The 21,025-nt window shown below is 32.2% G+C and overlaps 1 protein-coding gene across 1 annotated transcript in view; it reads left to right on the top strand.

The window, feature by feature from the left end:
- Positions 1 to 21,025, top strand: part of LOC142329227 (uncharacterized) — a 197,585-nt gene that overhangs the window by 153,823 nt on the left and 22,737 nt on the right. The window contains exon 10 of the mRNA XM_075373634.1: positions 11,941 to 12,126. Within this exon, the coding sequence (XP_075229749.1) occupies positions 11,941 to 12,126 (186 nt within the window). The remainder of the gene's footprint in view (positions 1 to 11,940; positions 12,127 to 21,025) is intronic.

The raw sequence follows: 21,025 nt of genomic DNA, 5'->3' as shown, positions 1-21,025 counted from the left end.
GTAGAGACCTTTCTTTTTCCTGTTTAGACTCCGGTAATTACCGTTCAGATAATAATTCAGAGGATGAATGTGGATGATATGTTATGAGAATAAATGAAGTGTAGTCTTGTACAGTCTCAGTTCGATCATTCCTGAGACGTGTGTTAATTGAAACCCAACCACCAAAGAACACCGGTATCTTTGAGACCGGTATCATACGTAGAGACCTGGCTGCCCTTATTTTTTCTGTGTAATTGTGTTGTACATTTTTCTTATTATATTATTTTTTAATTTTTTATTTTTAATAAAAAATGCATAATAAATAAACAAGAAATTAGTGGTTAAAACAGTAGTAATAATTTTCTTATTTTGTACTATAGAAAAAGAGTTAAAATGAAGCTTAATATTATGTTCTGTAAAAGTCCAGCAGTATTTATGCCACATTTTACATTATAATAATCACAAAAAAAACTATATTTTAATACGATACAAAAAGGGTAATGCTGCACGTAAGCTATAAAGAAGAAATCATAACCTCATTCAAGCCATAGCAACACGTACATTAATATGATTAACAAGCGAGTGATATATTACATGATTTTAATAATAATAATAATAATAATAATAATAATAATCAGGGGCAGTAGATCAGGAGGGTAGAGACATACACGTAGGATGTATAGAAAGGGTTTAGGTTAAACTGCGGGCCACCACAACCCCTTCTATTATAATATTCAATTTTGAACTACTCGTTTAATTACACGTACGTAAATTTTATTAAAGTTTAAATGATGTCAAAATCGAATTATTGGCAATTTATTTATTTATTCACGAAACAACTATAAGTTGTCGACTAACTGACATTACCGAAGTTTTTTTTATAATAGACAATTTATTTAGCATACAGAAAAATATCAAGTCTAACTGGAATTGAACCCAGAACTTTCCGATTGTTACCATTCTGACATGGGGTTCGTGAAAAGGAATTTACCATAACTGCGAATATATACTGTCGCATGTTCGCGGTTCGACAAGGATATTGAGAGGCTAACAGATTAAAAATTTCTTATGAATACATTTTATTACCCTAAAGATATACTAACAAAATAAATAATAACAATGAAGAATAACAACAACAACAATAAAATAATAATCGGCGCCTGAAACCGGCGCCGATCCATGCCCATCATCGTCGGCGGCTTCGATGGTCTCCGATTCAGAGACCGGAAGCTACACGGGCGACAACGTTCTCCGCGAACACGAAGCTGTTCGCAATATGGAGAAAAAAAAGAAAAAAAGGATGGCCGAAAGGCAAACCCAGACTATAATTTAATTTAAAATCAGCGAGTCGATAGTACAATGGAACATCAATGGATGTTTTTCAAACATCCATGAGCTCCAACGCTTGGTACATGATGTAGACCCGATTTGTATATGTCTGCAAGAAACGCATTTCAGCCGAAATGAAAATTTTAAATTAAAAGGATACGATATATTTCGGCGAGATCAACCGCCAAATGTAAGAGTTAGAGGTTGAGTAGCCATATTAACATCGACTAGAGCTACCACCGAAGCGGTTGTTCTAAATTCAAATCTACAAGCGGTCGCCATTAGAATGAAGCGCCCGCTTCAGGTCACAGTTTGCAGCATATACCTGCCGTATTTTGATTGGAAGGACATAACGCGATTAATTTCTGAGCTTCCCCCACCTGTCTTACTGGTGGGTGATTTTAATGCTCATAATTCTCTCTGGTGATCGGATCGAGTAGATCCCCATGGAAGAGAATTGGAAAGGTTCCTGATGAATTCTGAACTTATGCTTTTAAACGATGGGTCAGGAACCTTTTTCAATGCCAGAGATGATGGATCGACGTCCTGTATAGATCTTGCACTTATAAGCGGATCGATAGCACCGAGATACAGCTTCCATGTTTTAGACGATTTGCATGGAAGCGATCATTTTCCGGAGCAAATTGTAACTGATGTTATAAGGAAAACATATCCCATCTCTAAAAGATGGCTATTTGATAAGGCAGATTGGACGAGCTTCACAGCTAGAACGATACTCCTTGAAACAATTGGAGTTATCGGAGACGATGTCGACGCCATAACAAATGCAATAATTGAGTCGCCATCGAGATATATTCCCAAAACATCTGGGAAACTTACGAAGCGACCCGTTCCATGGTGGAACGATGAAATTAGTGAAGCTGTTAAAAGAAAGAAAAGAGCGTATAACGCCTTTAAGAAACGTCCTACAACAGAGATTGCCTTTAAGAAATACAGGGCGTATGCAAAACGTCTCATGATAGATTCTAAGAAACGATCCTGGCAGGAATACGTGTCATCCATTGACAGAAGTACTACTGCATCAGACGTTTGGAGGAAAGTGAAGGCGATTTGTGGGCGTAAAAATTTTGCTCCCATAACTAGCCTTCAAGATGAAGATGAAATTAAAGATTCTCCAAACGAAATCGCAGAGCTATTGTCCAATCACTTCGAGAAGGCCAGCAAAACGGCCAACTACGAAGAAGGTTTTCGGACCAAAAAAGAACAACTTGAAGGACTACTAAACTTCAGAACTGAGTATAATTACTCATATAATGTACCATTTAAAATGAAAGAATTCGTGAAAGCGTTGGAGAAAGCAGGCAACACAGATCATATACATATGATCAGGCAGCTGAATACCACTGCAAAACGCAGATTATTAGAACTGTGTAATCAAATATGGCGGGATGAAATGTACCCGCAGCAGTGGAAAAAAGCACATGTTGTTCCAGTACCGAAGAAAAATAAAAATTTAACAGATCCCAATAGCTATCGTCCTATTTCTTTGACGTGCGTTATGGGGAAAAATACTCGAAAAAATGATTAATAATCGACTCGTCTGGGTTTTGGAAAAAGAAAACCTTATATCACCATATCAAGCAGGTTTTCGGCAATACCATTCTACCACTGATCAAATGATCAACTTAGAGAACATTATATATAACAGGTTTATTACAAGGAAACATTGTGTCGGAGTCTTCTTTGATCTTCAGAAGGCTTTCGATATGACCTGGCGACATGGTATAATGCCCCAGATACATGATTGGGGCATTCGTGGCAATCTGCCAGTATTACTCAGCAACTATATGAATGACCGTACCTTCCAAGTACGTGTCAATAATGAATATTCATCTGAAAGAATTTTGGAAAATGGCATACCACAAGGTTCACCGCTGAGCGGTACCTTGTTTACAATCGCCATTAATAAATTGATATTAGCCATTCCAGTAGAAATCAGCAAAAGCGTCTATGTTGATGATTTGGCAATTGTGTATGCCAGCAACAAGACTGCTATGGTGAAATACAAATTGCAACGAGCGATTAACGCTCTAAATTAAGTTGCAAGGAATAATGGATTCCAATTCTCACCAGAAAAAACGTGCTGTGTACACTTCTGTAGGAAGAGAATTCCTCATCAAAGTCCTACGTTGACAATTGGCGATAATCCAATACAATATAAAGATAACGTGAGATTTCTAGGACTAGTATTGGATAAATCCCTTACGTGGGGATTACATATACAGGACTTGAGTGTTAGATGCAAAAAAGCCCTAAAGATTATAAAATGTTTATCGAACATTAATTGGGGCTCAGATAAAGAGATATTATTGAGATTGTATAAGGCATTGGTTCAATCAAAACTAGACTACGGATGTATTGTATATTCATCCGCTAGGAAGTCGCATTTAGGAAAGTTAGACGTAATTCATAATAGCGGAATAAGATATGCGACAAGCGCTTTCCTCACAAGTCCGGCAACTAGCCTTATGTCCGAAGCCGGAATAATGCGACTACATTATAGAAGAGAGATCCTTTTCCTAAGATATGCAGCAAATATATGGGCTTTTCCTGCCCATATAAATAACAAACTTTTCAACAACCATCCTAATGGCTGCATTATACGAACGTCGTGCTACCTATTCCAGACCAGCCGGAATTAGATACCACCAATTGAGAAGGAAATACGAAATTGCTATTCCAGACACATTAGCAATTTCTACTAGAGAAATACCGCCATGGCTGTTGCCAGCGTTAAATACAAGGTTTGATCTCTCTCAGGAAGAAATAAAAAAGAAACCAGCAGTGATCATCCAACAGGAATTTTTGGCAACCGTCAGTAGTTACGAAGAACATATTAGAATTTTTCTGACGGTTCTAAAACCGATCATGGTGTTGGATGCTCCATATATGTAAATGGAGAAGCCCACTTTTGGAAACTGCCAGATATGGCCAGTGTCTACACGGCAGAACTTACTGCAATTCAGCAAGCTCTTCGCTACACTGAACACTATTGCGAAGAGAGAGTGCTAATATGTTCCGATTATTTAAGTGCACTTGTCGCAATTCGGAACAAGAAAATTAAGGATGTCCTAATTGCAAACATCCTGTCCATTTTATACGTTCTAAATCAACGAGGACAGCTATGCGTATTTGTATGGACTCCAGGGCATGCTGGTATTACAGGTAATGAAAGCGCAGACGAAGCTGCCAGAAAGGCAACAGTCTGCGATGATTTGGATGCATTTCCTGTAAGAGTGGCAGATGTTAAAAACTGTCTAACTAACGTAGTAAAAAACAAGTACTGAATGGAGGAGTTTAAATACAAAATTAAACTCAGTAAAAGCTTCTCCATATAAATGGAAAAGCGACTTTAAGTTGACTCGTCGTAAACAAGTAGCGGTGACCAGACTTAGAATCGGTCACACGCGATTAACAAATTCATATTTGTTAACCGGCGAAGAGAGACCAATGTGCGGTGTTTGTAATAAAACACTGACAGTCAAGCATCTAATAGAAGAGTGTACAATATATAAGGACCTCAGAAAGAGGTTCCGTCTAAGAAATGACATTACTGCTGATCTGGATATTGGAAATGAAGAAAAGATAGTTGCTTATTTACACGCCAGTGGACTTCTTAGAAGTCTGTAAAAGTGAGAAATTTAAAGCTGTGATAAAGAGTCTCTGAGAGGTAGTTTCATTTATATATGGGAGTCTCGAAGCGTGGCACGTATAGTGACGGGAGGTAGCCCTCTTGCCTAGGCCACCCTGGCTCGTCTGCATTCAAGAGCAGTGAGTCGGGGTGTGTCCGATGATGGCATGGGGGACCCTCAAGGGTGGACTGAGGGCGCGAGGCTATGGGTGGGCGTGATGCATGCCTGTAGTCTATTTATAAGGAGTCAACTGCCACGGAACCCTGGCGCGACTGATATACTGCTCAACGGCGGCTCTGGTCGCCCCGAGGGTGCTTAAACAAACTATAAACGAGACACGTAGAAGAAAGAAATGGTATTGATGTCTTGTGTTTTAATTTCATGGTCTTTTGAGAACCTTATCTCAAATTTTAATAACGGGGCCCTTTACACCCCATAAGTGATGTTTTGTCTTGTTTGTTGTGATTAATGTTTCTGTGTAGATTGTGCTTTTAAATAAAATGTAAGGGCCCTTTACACCCTTACATATGACGATCCTGATGGTGATACTAATTTCTTTTAAAGAATGTGACGACGGCTAATGACCTTAGTAGTCGATGCCCGAAAAAATACCCCCCCCAAAAAAAAAAATAATAATAATAATAATGACAATATGTCATTAACATAAAAAAATAGTAATTCAAATAAAAAGAACAAGATTTGTTTAATGACAATTAAATTATAAAATTCAGAATACCGCCCAATTTATTAAAAAAGTTTATTAAATTATGATGACCGCTAGAAACTAATATTGCATTAACAACAAGATAACACTAGAATAGTCCAACGTTCATACAATTCAATTTTTGCAAGTATTGTTTATAAAAGAACTAGTCTACACTTGAATGAGTAGAATTCTGTCACCTTCACTACTCTGTTTACCAAATACTCACAGAACACACCCACTGTCCACAATGGTGTATTCGTGGCGTACTCTTCACTGGTACTTAACACACGCTTACTATATTGCAGTCACCGCAGCCGTGTCGAACTCGGACTTGCGAAACTATTCGCTGTTACAGCTTGCTATCAGATTACGCCGAACACGGCCTCGTTACTACTACTGATTCTCTCCGCTGGTCTCTGGCAGTATTTATATCCCTCCTGGCCTACAGGACCACTACTCGCCTCTTCCTTTAATTGTTGAAGCGTAATAATTTTCATTGTACGCGCCTTTACGTTATTCTGTAAGTTCTTATTCCGGTCCGGTAATCTTTGTGATCGAACAACAGCTTTTGAAAACAGCCATTCTCTGTATTACAAAGAATAGATTGTTAAACGGATCCGTTACTGTAAGAAAAGAATCCCTTTTAGTTCTTTCTGGATTTTTCTTTTCATTATTATTTTCTGTTTCTTTCTTCTTAATTGTAAGAAATACGTTACCCTGGTCCGTAAATTAAATATATATATATTTATAACTATTAATAAACGGTAGATGGTACTTTGTAACATCCCCCTCCCGTTATAACTTTTATAATTACAGTTTCATAGAACTAGTTTCAGTTTTATACCAACATCTCGTTGAGCTTTGCCCGCGTTATAACCGTAAAAGTTAGAAATTTTTTTAGTAATATTATGTGTGGGCTGTTGTTTTCAGAGTTATCGCTATTCACAACCTTCCTTCTCTTATATCTTTTACTCCAAATGGTGTCATTTGAAATAAAGTATTGTACTGTCTAGAATTATCTAAGTAATGTTTAGTTAACCGATTTTGAAAAAAACAAATTATATATATTAATGTAAATAGACGACAAAACTTATAAGAGGTTAATAAAATTATTTGATGCAGACGTACAAAAACTTTTTTTATTTATTTCTAACTGATGATAGAATTTCAACGCTGATAGAATTTCAAATATTTTTTTTGACTAGATTCATTTTTTACCGATAATTTAAAAAAAATGATTTAACTACATACATTATTATATGTATCTTTACCGATGTGCAAAACAAATTAATTTCTGATTGTATTACATTATGTAATTCTTTTTCAACAAAATACATGGTAAAAAAGAAAGGAAGAAACTAGAATGATTAAAAAGCTTTGAATTATTTATTTAAATTATATATTATAAAATGTAAATGGTGATAATTATAATAATAATGAACAAATTATTCCTAGAATATTAAGTTGTTATTCTTCACTTTTTTAACCTAATTAGATTTATTCTTATAATAATATTTAATAAATTAGAAAATTAGACAGAAAGAAGAAAGAAGATTAAAATAAGTTGATAAATGAACTATTAATATTAAAGAAAACTAATTTATTCTCCAAGTAAATTACCATGAAAGATTAACATTATAAGTTGGAGGTATTTAAAAGCAAAAAATTTTAATTATTATTTTATCAGCCTATGAATGTACTTACAATCTAGACAAATTACATACAAACCCACCGGGTTGGTCTAGTTGTGAACACGTCTTCCCAAATCAGCTAATTTGGTAGTCAAGAGTTCCAGCGTTCAAGTCCTAGTAAAGTCAGTTATTTTAACACGGACTTGAATACTAGATCGTGGATACCGGTGTTCTTTGGTGGTTGGGTTTCAATTAACCACATCTCAGGAATGGTCAAACTGAGACTGTACAAGACTACACTTCATTTACATTCATACATATCATCCTCATTCATCATCTGAAAGGTAATTACCGGAGGCTAAACAGGAAAAAGAAAAATAACTTGTATAAAAGATACAAGTAATAAAGAAACAGAATGATATGAATTGTTTTTTTTTTTTTTTAGAAATCTAATAAAAAAAATTTTTGTTTATTCAGATTTCGGAGTTTTATATATTTATTCACGAAGAATATAACAAATGTTCAGGACATGTTCTACTGATAAAAATAAAAAAGGTTCATATAAACGTAGGTTCGGAAACACTTCGTTAGCGAATGTGGTTCTGGCGAAAGATTTCGCCCTGATTTTTACGCCTTCGGTAAAACTAAGCTAGACTGTATTTTTAGTAGTTTTCGAGACGTCTGGAATAAAAAAAAAGATTTTGGTCAAAAAACATATTATTTTATATTTGGTGTAAAACAACTTTATTAAATGGAAAATTGGTTTCAAAATAGTATAAATATAGTTCTTCGATTTATTTTTTTCAGTTTTTCAAGTCAAAAAATAAAAAAAAACACTAAATTTACACTTTAATTTAGATACCAAAAATTACAGTCTAGCTTAATTTTATCGAAGGTTCAGAAAACTGGGTGAAATCTTTCGCTAGCCGAAACTCGCTAACGGTTCTATGTGTATATGAACTTTCTTCTTTATCTTCATCATCAGTAGAACATGTTTTGAATGTTTGTTACATTCTTTGTGAATAATTCTGTATATATTTAATCAGATTGAAACGTGGCTAATGAACCACTGGGTGAATTAGAACGTTTTTGATAAATTTGTCATTTCTTTTTTTTTTTGCTTTTGAAACTTTATAAGGTAAAAATTGAATGAATGGGGAATATAGATCATTTTCATATTTTTCGTGGTCTATGCATTTCGCGAGCTGATTTCATCTTGTATATCTGAATGTTTTTTGTCATTGTTTATCAAATCCGGATCCAACTGTTACATAGTTAATCATATTTTATTTAGTACTTTATTGGCTTCTGTAACGTAAAGTTTTACTTTTTAATTATGGCCAGAGATTTAAAATGTAGATACTATCTAAAAAGTAGATGGGATTTAATGGACTATTTTCATGAATTTTTTAATATATTCGAATAACTAACATTTTTTTACCAAATATTGATTTTTCACCGAAAAGTTTATTTAAATTTACAGAATTATTTTAATTCATTTCTGAATTCCTTATTTGGATCTTTATTACATATAATAAAATTTTCTTTTAATCATTTTTGATTAATATAATTAAATTATGAACTTTTTTTTTAAGTTTTTAAAATAATTGAATCTTTATTCAACAATTATGGTTTGGCGAAACATTAGTCTATTGAGACTTTAATTTTTGTTGTTTATTATTCATCGAGCTACTGTTGTCTATTATGAATATATAACTCCAATGGAATTTATTACTATATCAGAGCATGCTAATGCGGGAGCGCGAGGTATTCTTATCGAGTTACAAGATACTAAAAGTAACAGAAATTCATTAGCTATAAATTATTCAGTACATCTTTTCTTCATTAAAATTTATATTCATTAGCATTATCTAATAACCATTATTTGAAATTAAGCGTTTAAACTTGGGAAGAATAAGAAAACGTAAATAAGCACATAAATATAAAAGAGAAACCATCCCGATCGAGACATTTTATTTCACTGCCCTTTTTAGAAAGCATTGCACAGAACACAGCTGAGTCGGTTTAAAAAACGACGCAGTGAGAGGGGTTCGCGGAATGCGAGCGTCGCGGCATTTTGGGTGGGGGCGTCGTCATGACAACGGTTCACCCCTCCCTTATACTCCCTTTACCCATGAAAGCTGGTTTCTCAACAGATGAAGAAAATGGCTGGCGGTTGCTCTGCACCACCTAGACTATATAGACGATAAAGTGTCGTGCACCGCAAGCAGGGTACCCCCATACGACAATAGCGCACAAAGACCTAACCGCTATCGGTTTACTCGAAATATACTTATTGTCAGTCGTGGCACGCGGGTGACAAAAAAATTTATACCAACGTTTCACTAATAAATTAAACGAAAACAGAAACAAAAAGTTTTATGATTTTCAACAACGTTTATCAACTCTACAATGAATTCTTAATAAAACTATATTCAAATAATAAATTAATTTTTCTTTATTTAAGGAAACTATTAAATTAAAGAACAAGAGAAAAAAGAATAATTGTTGTTTAATTTTAGTTTATAATTTCTAATTCTAAATAAAAATTCTCCGAATTTAACTTCTTATAAAAAAATATCTATTGACTTTTGACAGATATTAATATAACACAGCTAGTTTATTTTAAACTAAGTTTAATTCTTAAGATCTGATGCCCCTTCAATTCTCATACTCCTTATAAAAAAATTACAATCGGGTTTTACTTTGTTATTGAAAAGTAATTAAATAAACAAATTGGAAAACAAGATTACGCTAAAAAACCGTCTAAAAAAATTTTACTTAGTGCCTAAACGAGTATGGCAAATTCGATTATTAAATAATTATATCAAGAAAGAGTTCAGAAAAAAGATGTGTAAAAGTAAGGAAATAAATAATAGAAAATATTGAATAAGACACCCTTTTTTTCTATTTCAAATCTGTTTCTTTTCTTCATTTATTTTTTATCATTTTATTTGCACTTTTTCCGCATTGTCTCATGGTGATAACTATTTAATATTGAAATAACCAATTAATGTTTAGTTTTTTAAGCGTAACACAGTTGGCATATAATATTATTTATATATAAATAAAATGAAATTCAACTTTACCAACAATTCGTGCGCGTTCTCTTTTCTAGCACTTACGGTCATTCGACCATTCTCAGGAAAAGTTATTCTTCAATTTAAGATCATTAGAATTAAAGTATGTAACATGTAAATTTATAAAATGTTAAAATCAGAACTGGTCGTCATAGTATAAAGTTAGTCATGTCTGTTATGTCAGAAAGTCGCAGTTGTTATGAATATTAGTGGTTGGAGGGAGACAGTTTAGGGATCCTGATAATTATTAATTATTTGTTTAAATAAAAAATCGTCCTCAAATCTGGTCTATTAATTTATTAATTTATTGTTATAATAGTATATACTGAATTTTTCGAGGATACTGATTTTACAAAAGTCGTTAGAAATATATAATATTTTAATTAAATTATCGGAATTATAGTTGAGTTTATTTTGTAATATGTGTTAGCGTAATTTGATTTATCCAAGCAGCCTTACTTTACGTTGTTAATATACTTTTCGGTTCTAATAGAAAAAGAACGGTTGGTCATACCTAAATATTCTAAATTGCAGTCTTCAAATTTCAAACTCTAGACTCCTTGTTTATCTAAGATATTTATATTTTTGGAGTTTGCTATTTTAGTACGATCGTTATTGTTTATAAAATTTATTATTTTATTGTTAGTGGTGTATGTTGTCTTTAGATTACAGGCCTTATATATTTTATCAAAATATTTATAAAATGGGTTAAATTCTATTCTTATATTAGATTTTTCTAAATCGTTATGTGATAATTTTATGTTCTCTTTTATATATACCTTATTTTTAATTTAAAAGTTAAAAATTATTAATTAATATATATTTATATTAAATTATATATTTTTTTAAATAAAACGATTACATCAATAAAACTCTAGATTTATATAAATTCTCATGTTTCAACTGCAAATTAAATTAGATTTAAATTACAAGTTTTAATTAATCTAGATAAATTATGAAAATATTTTTCCTCCCAATCAAACCATAATAAAATTTTAGAACTAATATTTCTTACTACAAGGAAACAAATAAAATGCATTTTTTCCGACATACGAGATATATTAATTCATTATTTTACATTATTTCTCCTAAACTTACAAAAACCTAAATTATCTAAGATGTGAGGGGGCAGTTATTAGAGTAACTTTCTCTGAAAATAATGATGTTCATTATACAACCAAAACTAGTGTTAAAAAAGAGTATGGTATCGTACGTAGGACTGAATATCACACAGATTTTCAATGGGGTTGGCACGCAGCAGTAGATTCGGGTCGATGAAGAAGAAGGCATCGGTAACTACTTTTATCCTTACATTCCTGGTTGACACGGCATGGGATGCTTATTATGCATAACTTACTCCAATGACTTCTTTCTTATATCAGATCATTTATTACAGTTTGATTATGCCATTTTGATATCTTAAATATGTTATGTTTAATTAGCTTTGAATAATTATAATTACGATTTCACATAAAACAAAATTGTATATGCATATGTGTAAAATATCTAAACATAAATTAATATATAATTAAGAGTATTTATTTTATACATTTTTTTAATAGGTTCAAATGGTGGTCATGGATTCCTAAACGATAGTTGCAGCGACACAGAACACGGCAGCCATGGAGCAGAAAGAAGTCCTAATTTTCATCAGACATCCCATCGACATTCGCACGATCTCGACCAAGAAGAATCAATGTATAAAAATATTATCGCTGCTGATAACACAAGAGAATTTATTAATTCTGGTAATTTATTCTATCTTTTATTACTGGATTTATATATATATATATATATATATAATACTAGATGTACTAAAACACTTATTATATGCCATGATTTTAATCAGGTTAATAAAAAACCTCTTTTGTATATCTAAAATTAATATAAAAATACAAGGAAATAAAAAAATGTTTAAAAAATATAGAAACATGAATATTTAAAAAAAAACAAGCAATTACGCCAGAAAAGAATTACAGTTTACTTTTGGTTTTATCTAAAATCAGGTCAACCAGTCCTAAGTTAATGGGGTTAATTGCACACCAACCGACCACAATATACTGTAGTCCAACATGGTTACATACTCTTAAATCCAAATAAAAACAAGTAATCATTTACTTTTGGAAGCTTATATTACTACTAAACAAAAGCTACCTGGTCCAGAATTAAACGAAATTCTTTCACCAGAAGAAATAATATAAAACGGTTTTTTCTCATAAATTTCCTTTGTAAAATCAAATCAAAAGAAAATATATGACGATAATATAAAAACAAAATTAGTTATATTAAAATTAATAAATTATTAATGCTTACTGTTAGGTAGATTTTGGTTTAAATGAAAATGAATTATTGATTAAAAGGTGTTTGATACAGAAATACGGTTGGATATTCATGAAAAGTTAGGAATTACGAAAGAAGAGGGTTAAACATGACAGAAATGAGTTCAATTAAGGCATTGTAACAGATGTGTGAAATATTACACTATGTTAGGGACTGATGTAAATTAAAGATTTCAGCAACGTGTTGGGTTAGTAAAATCATACCAATTGTAGGTGAAAAAGTTTTACATATGTGTATAGTCTATTTTCCGATACATCAGGTGCTAGGAGAAATAATAATAATAATAATGAACTTATAAAAAAAAAATATCTAAATTTTTTAGGTTTTATAACGTTATAAACAAGTTTAATGTACGTAAAAATTATTAATTTACTAGGATGTTCACAGTTAAGCATTTTTAGTGAGATCAAAGATACAGCTGGCCAACAAAGAAGTAGAGCGATGCTGGCATTATTTCCAACCACAAATAATAATGGTGTTAACTCTCATTTAATTCAAAACAATGTGAACTTTACAAAATTATGCCAACTATCAAGTTCCATGGTTCTTGTTATAAAAAACAATCTACATAAAACATAAAAAAAAACAAACAACACATTTAAACTTTAAATATTAATAAAAAAAATTACAAAGGAACTGTAAACCGTACGGTAAGAGTCTCGCAGATATCATTTCTTCCGCTCAAAAAAACATAAACTTGTGTAATATAAATTAAACTGTTTTTAACAAAACGATACTGATATGAAAAAAGGTAAGACATTACATTTCTATTATCAAAATCTGTTATTAATTTAGAATTTTCTTAAAAATAAAATACATGTTAAATACATGTAATAGACAACAGATATATAATAGATAATAAACAATGTTTAAGCGTTCAGTATAATAAGCAAAACAAAGAAAAAAATTGTTAAAAAACTCTTACCGCCCCCCTTTTATTTATTAAACAACGAATAATCATAATAATTGTATTATTTCTGTAAATGTGATATGTATTATATATAAATGAAATCGGGCCAGTAAATTTTGTAACAAATTTTTTTTTTGTTTACTATATGGAACGCTTAAACATTGTTTATTATCTATTGTGTATTACATATATTTAAAATGTATTTTTTTTTAAAGAAAATTCTAAATTAATAACAGATTTTGATGATATAAATTCTAGAGTCTTACCTTTTTTGATATCAGTATAATTTTTTTAAAACACTTTAATTTTTATTACAGAAATTTTTGTTTTTTGAGAAGAACAAATGATATCTGCAAGATTCTTATTGTATGGTTTACAATTTCATTGTATTTTTTTTTAATATTACTGGGTTTTATTCTCTTATATTTTTTATGAACTACTGATTTTTATCTTATAGATTTATTATTACAATTTACTGCCTTAAAACAACAAATTGAATTTCAGAGCCATTTTTATTTTATTTTTTGATATTCATATCAACATCATTCATTTCATATCATATTTTTACTTTTTTAATAAAACTCGACCTTTACGAATCGAAAATCCGTGTAGTAATATTGCACTTATTACTTTGTAAGTTAAACCTCCAATTTTCATCGTTAAATTCGATTTTATCAATCGAATTTATTTCTGTTTTAGTTATTCCTTTTTTAATAAAACTAGTATAATCTCTTGTAAACTAATGCTTTTATTTATTTATTTTTTTTAAAGAAGTGATGGGAATTAAAAAGATTATTTCATCTTCAGTACTTTCATTTACATTAGTATAAAATTTACTATTAAAATAAGCTATAGTTTATTTTGTTTTAAATTTTATTATTTCAAATACATTATCAAGTTTTTGTACGCTACCTAGTACTATCAAGTACTGCTATTTAGCGGCGCGATTCGTAAAGGTACATTAAAAAAAATGAATAAAATGACGTATCGAGTGCCGCGGTGCATCAAATGGAAAACAAATGTTGTCTTTCAAAATTCGAGGTATTTTTTGGAAGTATTCTTTATTCCTAATCTAAGTGATCTGAGATATAATGTTATCATGCTTAATTTCTTTTTTATATTTTCATTTCACTGTTACGTTAGGTTATGTTTAGAACTGTAAACGTAGTTTGTTGACTTCGTCGCCTCTTACCGACGAAGTTCTGACGAACTTCGTGATCTATAATTTCCCTTATAAATGTGATGTGGACACCACGTGACTTCCTTGTACGCCTATTAAATTATATACACAGTATGTATATAAAATTTTAATTCATTAATAATTTCATTTTTTTTTAATTGTTATTACTGAATTATTATTTATTGTAAAAGTTTTACTTTCAGAGGTTAATAATTATTAATAAATCAATATATTTAAATTAAAGAAAAAAAATTAAAAAAAAAGGAGATGAAGTCGGATTTGAACCGATATGCCTTCCTCTTGTAAGATCCAAATATTTCATTAATTAAAATCTTATTTGGCTATATCTCTGGAATCAATGAAAAAAAAGCACAAATACATCGAGAAAAAAAAGCGAATACATCGTTGAAAAGCTCTCAATGAACGGTAATACTGCAGTTAAGAAAAAGTTAAGAAATTTTTGGACACTTTTCGCCCAGTCGATTGCTATCAAAAAGGGAGGTGCACAACCCTAAATCCAAAATCTCAACATCCTACGGCTAATCGTTTTTTAAATTATCCGAGGTATATATGTCACGTCGAAAGTAGTAAAAATTGATTCAGGGACGGTCAAAATAGATATTTTCGTTGAAATCTGAAAACCGAAATCTTTTTCGATCACAATATTTCCTTTACTTCGTACAACGAAATAAAAACATAGCAAAGTTAAAACATATTTCTTCTTTGGATCAAGGAATGCTTCTGCAAACATTTATTTTATCGATTACGTTTCAAATACAGACATTAACTAGATGCAGATACAATCACTATGCGAAAAAGAGAAATAAATTGTGGTGCAAATAGGCCACTATGTAACTTAGTTGAACATCTATTGCAAAAATATCATAATCGAGCAATAATATACCAAAAACCGATAAATTTAACTGAATCATACATAAGAAATTTCACAATTAATTTATCTAAGATGATTGATTTTAGAATGAAGTCTTTTGGAGTAAAACATGCCAAATTACAACCATAAATTGTGTTAGAAATAAGATCATCGAAGTAGAATCGGCGGGACAAAGTGATTTGGAAGGCGGTAAATGGGTTTTTTTCAGCTTTCTGGAGGATTGGTAGCATATCTGTTTAGTATCCTAAATTTTTTCTGGGATAAATACCATCCTGACCCCGTACGGGAAGCACCCGGCTTGCAGCGATTCCGGTCACCATACCACGTTTTCGTCCCTAGCCCTGATGGGCTTTATCAGAGGTCGTCTGTAGACCCTCTAACTAATTGTCATCTCTCAGTCATCAGCTGGCTTCTGTCAGGATGCCACCGATGTAAATGCCACAAATGACATTTCCATCGGTGTCTAAATACCCACTATAAAACCACTACATCATACACCAACAAAAACTATCGTTTAAATTTGACCGAGTTAACAAAGCTACATAAATTTTGAGCTATTAACCTAATTACTAAAATCAAACTAACACATTCCGCAACATTACGAAATGTCCAAACAATAAAAACAACGGAAATCGTCTAAATCGGCGGTAATAACACAAATTAAAAACATTTAACAGAACTCTAAAAACATAAAACGCAAAAGTAACACAACAAAATAAAGTAGCCAAAGTAAAGTAACCTCTGTTCCTACTGCACGGGTAACGAGACCTAGAAACTTCGTCCCAGCAGCCAACCATCACAGAGCCCCAATGTAGCAGAAAAAACACAAACTAACTGACTGAAGCACGAGAGCAAAGACGTCTACGTTGGTGGATAGAGCACTTAAACGGGACCCTAGCCACCCGAGTCACAATCTAACAGATTAAACCTTAATCCCTTCAGCCACCCTAAGAACCAAATATTTCATAAATTCCTCTACAAAACTTCATTTGGCCTGGTTATTCCAAAACTCCTTTATATTCAGTATCGGCCCAATAACATCAAGCTGACAATAATAAGCCGATAAACTCGCCTAAACTCATACCTGGTACATAGGTACAATACATGAAAAACATCATCCAATACTCCACACTGCGGGCACAAACCGGAGAGTCAACCAGGCCAAATCGAGCTGTATGAAATGGCATTTTTCCGTACAAGGATGGCATTCCCTCTAGCAGGTTGATGTCAAGAAAAGTGTTCCAAAAAAATTCCGCCGAATCTCCCATTCCCCTAAACCTAAAAAAAAAAACCAGCTAAAAGGGTCGAAAATAATAGTTCATTAGTGTATCGATACCGCTCTCTACCTAATCCGCAAATAACAAATTTGAAATAACAACGTTATTATTATGAAAATGGTTTTGTTTAGGTATCGTGTAGAAATTTTCAATTTAATCAGATCAAGACGTAAAATTTAATCTAAAATTAATATAAAAAGTAATTTAAAAAACGGTTTGTAGAAAAACAACATAAAAAGTGTAATAAATAATCAAAATTTCAATCTTGTTTTGTTTATTATATGACCGTGACCTGATAAAATAAAACAATAGAACAACTGCTATAAATATTTGTATCCTTTCAACTCTCACAAATATAGTATTTTATTACATGGAATCATCCCAGGAAAAAAAGGGGAAACTACCATATGAAGGAGGAAATCTTCTCAACTAAGTCAATTCGCACTCAACTCGTATCTACTACTTCAAATCTTTTTAGCTTCCGCTTGTTGACTTCCTAAACTCAACAAGAAAAAACAAACTTTGAGTCTTTCTATTATGTTTAAACTTATCTAATCTTCTAAATATATATATATATATGTAGTTAAACTTAATGATTTAATGTTTGTAATTAATTGATATTAAATTTAAAATCTGTCACGACAAAGAACAGTATAATTTTTTTTTTGGATGTTATTTCTATAGTGGATACGTTCTTAAATTTTCATTTTCTGGATTACTAAAACGGTTACGAATTAAAATTATTTTTTTACAATAATTATATTTCAACCTGTCTTATCATAGTTATATCGCTGGCTGTGTACTGGTCGATGTAGTCAATTATTTCAATCGTGTACTGCGTGTATTTGTTATAGTATTCGTTATTTTCATCCGACAATATGTTTAATTGAATTAGAAATCGTGAGATGCCAGGTTAATATGCTGTTCGTTTTTTTACAAGCCAAAGGGATCTTACGTAATTCGTGATTTTGCGTACAGGTTCTTGAAATGCCTGTTTTATTAGTGGAGAAAAAAGTTAAATGGCGTGTAAAGGAAAATTGCTGTAATTCTGCTCGTTTGAAGATCAGGCTCCAACCCGGCAAACTGAAGTTGGAAGTTGTTTATTTCGTGAATTTATACAGTAAAAGTACATTATGCAACAAATTTTAAGTTTTGTATCGAAGAATTTGGTACGGGTAATGCCGCTGTAACTGACTGGAAAAATCTTGAAGGAAAATATGTGCGAAATGTTACTCCGTAATCCGTAATAACAGGTGAGAATAGTTTTACACATTACAAAATTTTAATTTTTTTAATTACATCATTTTTGAAAATACAGTGTGGGGAAATTTTAACCTCATCAGAGAGTGTTTGCAGAAATTTGTAGAAATACAAAATTTTTAGATGTTTCGTATATACGGTCCCCTATTCGAACGAAAGACACTTTACCGAGTGTTATAAAGGAATGTATTAGATGAATATAATTTGTGATTTTCGCGGCGTTACGATGATATATATACCTAATTCACAAGATTACAACTTTAAACTGTTAATCATTATATTAACCTTCGAGATCCAATTACTGGGGCACAAAAAAACACATTGGAAAGTTTATAGGCATCAGAGAAAAGACGGAATCGCAAGGAGTGTAGTGGCATCGAAATGCACGCTAGATTCCTGTTAATATGAATTCATATGGAGCCACCGTAACATCGATAGGGACCCGTTAGATCAAATTTTGCAGGATATTGCCTTCTTTTGACTTCCATAACAGTAAATATAAGTAAGGCTTATTTTTTACTATTATGTTAGTAATTTAGGAGATGTATTCGCTTTCGAAATAAGATTCGGTTTTTTGTCTCACACATTTTATCTTCAAAAGTTTCTTAAATTAACGCTTCAAAAAATAGGTAAACGACGTTAACGTACAAAAATATCAAACTTGTTTGAAAAAATGAATAATTACCACAATAGGCTACAACAATGATAAATTTTTATGATTTAAACGTAGAATAATTTATTCCACTGTCATACATCTACCTTCCAAGCCTTCTGAAAATTAAAGATATTAATTTCTATCATTGATATTTCATCCTTTTTACCGAAGAAATAACATCTTACGCTCTGAGAAATCAACTATGAGTAGTATCCCTTGCATCTCAGATGCTTTATATGTTTTACATCAACAAAAAATACTCAACTGTATAATGTAAATGTACCTCTTTTTGTAATAAAGTATAAAGCAAAGTAACATAGTATAAAGGAAAAACAATGCGGTAAAGGAAAGACACCTCTACTCTATTAAAAAAAAACCTTATAGAATGTCATTAACAACATACATATAAAGGATTCTCGACTTTGTAACATACATTTTCATATATTTTTTGATTATATGAGACAGACTCGATCTAAATTACACCAGGTAATTCTCATTAAATTAAGTAAAGAAATAAGAACATTTACAAATTTTATAATCAGTTAAGCTTCTCCTAATTCTTGTTCCAACTGGGCAGAAAGGGACCTGTAAGCATACTGCAGATATTACAAATTGATTACGCAGTTTTTAATTTTTTAGTAAGGGTTACAATCAACCCTGGTGGTTACAATCACCATGACAACCCGTGGTAATATTTTACAGTTATGATATTACACGGTAATCAATATTTTTATCTGGCCACGGCGTGTTTCGGGTATACTTACATGCCCGAGGAGTTCTGATGACTCCTTTTGCCTTTATTGCGGAGAGCTCAATACACGGGAACACATCGTGTTTGACTGCGGGAAATGGGCTGCTGAACGTCGCTGCTGTGAGTTGGTGTCTGGGTCCCTTACGGTTGACACAATCATAGACTGAGTATGTTATCACGGGCAGAGAGGTTCGTGCGGTAACTGACTGTAACGCACAAAGCCAGGGAGGATGGGGCGGCGAGGAGTTGGGGGACAGCCTCCTGCGGAGCTGCCGTTCGTCTGTGCTTACATGGATGGGCGGCAGTGATGAGGCACTGCAATTCCCTCATCCCTTCGCGAAAAACACGCGTCCCGGTGTGAGTGCCCTACACAGGGTGCTCTCACTAGAAGTACTGGCATCAAGACCGAGTACCGGCTTCTGGGTTTGGGTCCAGGAACGAAATAGTCGGGATACCTCATCCGAGGGGTTAGAGGCAGGCAATGAAAATATCTAACCGGCGGGCTGACCTATCGGACTAGACTTATGCCGTTAGACGGGGAGGCCCGTTTGAGTAGACAACTCCCCCTAGGCTGTGTTTTACTTTATTCTAAAGTAAAACACAGCCCGGGGGGGGGGAGTAAGGTATTGAAAATTAAACATTCAGTTTAAGCGCTTTTTTATTGTTGGAAGATCAACAGTTTAAGTTTTATCCTTATCGATTCAATTTTTAAGCTATCGGTTTTTCGTTTTTACCTCCCTGCAACCATTTATTGGATTGTAATTCACAAGACATACAAACTGAAAATTACAGCATTGTAGCATTATTAGATTTTTATACTACTAAATAACGCAAAAATTATCGGTCTCGTCTAAATACAATCTCATTCAGATATTTTGGATAATACCGCCTTGTCATTTGATTCATTCCACGCAGGTGAACGTAGTTTTATCGTGCGGTAAAAATTTAACTTCTACTGATTATTAACATCTTTGAAACAGTTCTTGTTGCAAGAAGTTACTGTTAGGTAGATTTTGGTTTAGAAAAAAATTAATTATTGATTAAAAGGCGTTTCTTACGGAAATAGTGTTGGATATTTATGGAAAGTTTGGAATTACGACAGAAGAGGGTTAAACATGACAGAAATGAATTCAATTAAGTGATTGTAACAGATGTATAAAATATTACACTATGTTAGGAACTGATGTAAATAAAATATTCCAGCTGTATGTTGGGTTAATAAAATCATAACAGTTGTAGGTGAAAAACCTTTACAAGATATGTATGTGGTCTATTTTCGGATAAATCAGATATTAGGAGAAATAATAAAAATAGTCAACTTATAAAAAATAAATATCTAAATTTTGTAGGTTTTATAAAGTTATAAACAAGTTTAATATTTT

The sequence above is a fragment of the Lycorma delicatula genome, chromosome 8 (assembly GCF_047948215.1).
Source record: "Lycorma delicatula isolate Av1 chromosome 8, ASM4794821v1, whole genome shotgun sequence".
In the NCBI taxonomy this organism is placed as follows: domain Eukaryota; kingdom Metazoa; phylum Arthropoda; class Insecta; order Hemiptera; family Fulgoridae; genus Lycorma; species Lycorma delicatula.
Note: the sequence above shows the minus strand (reverse complement) of the source record. Positions and strands in the feature narration are given on the sequence as shown.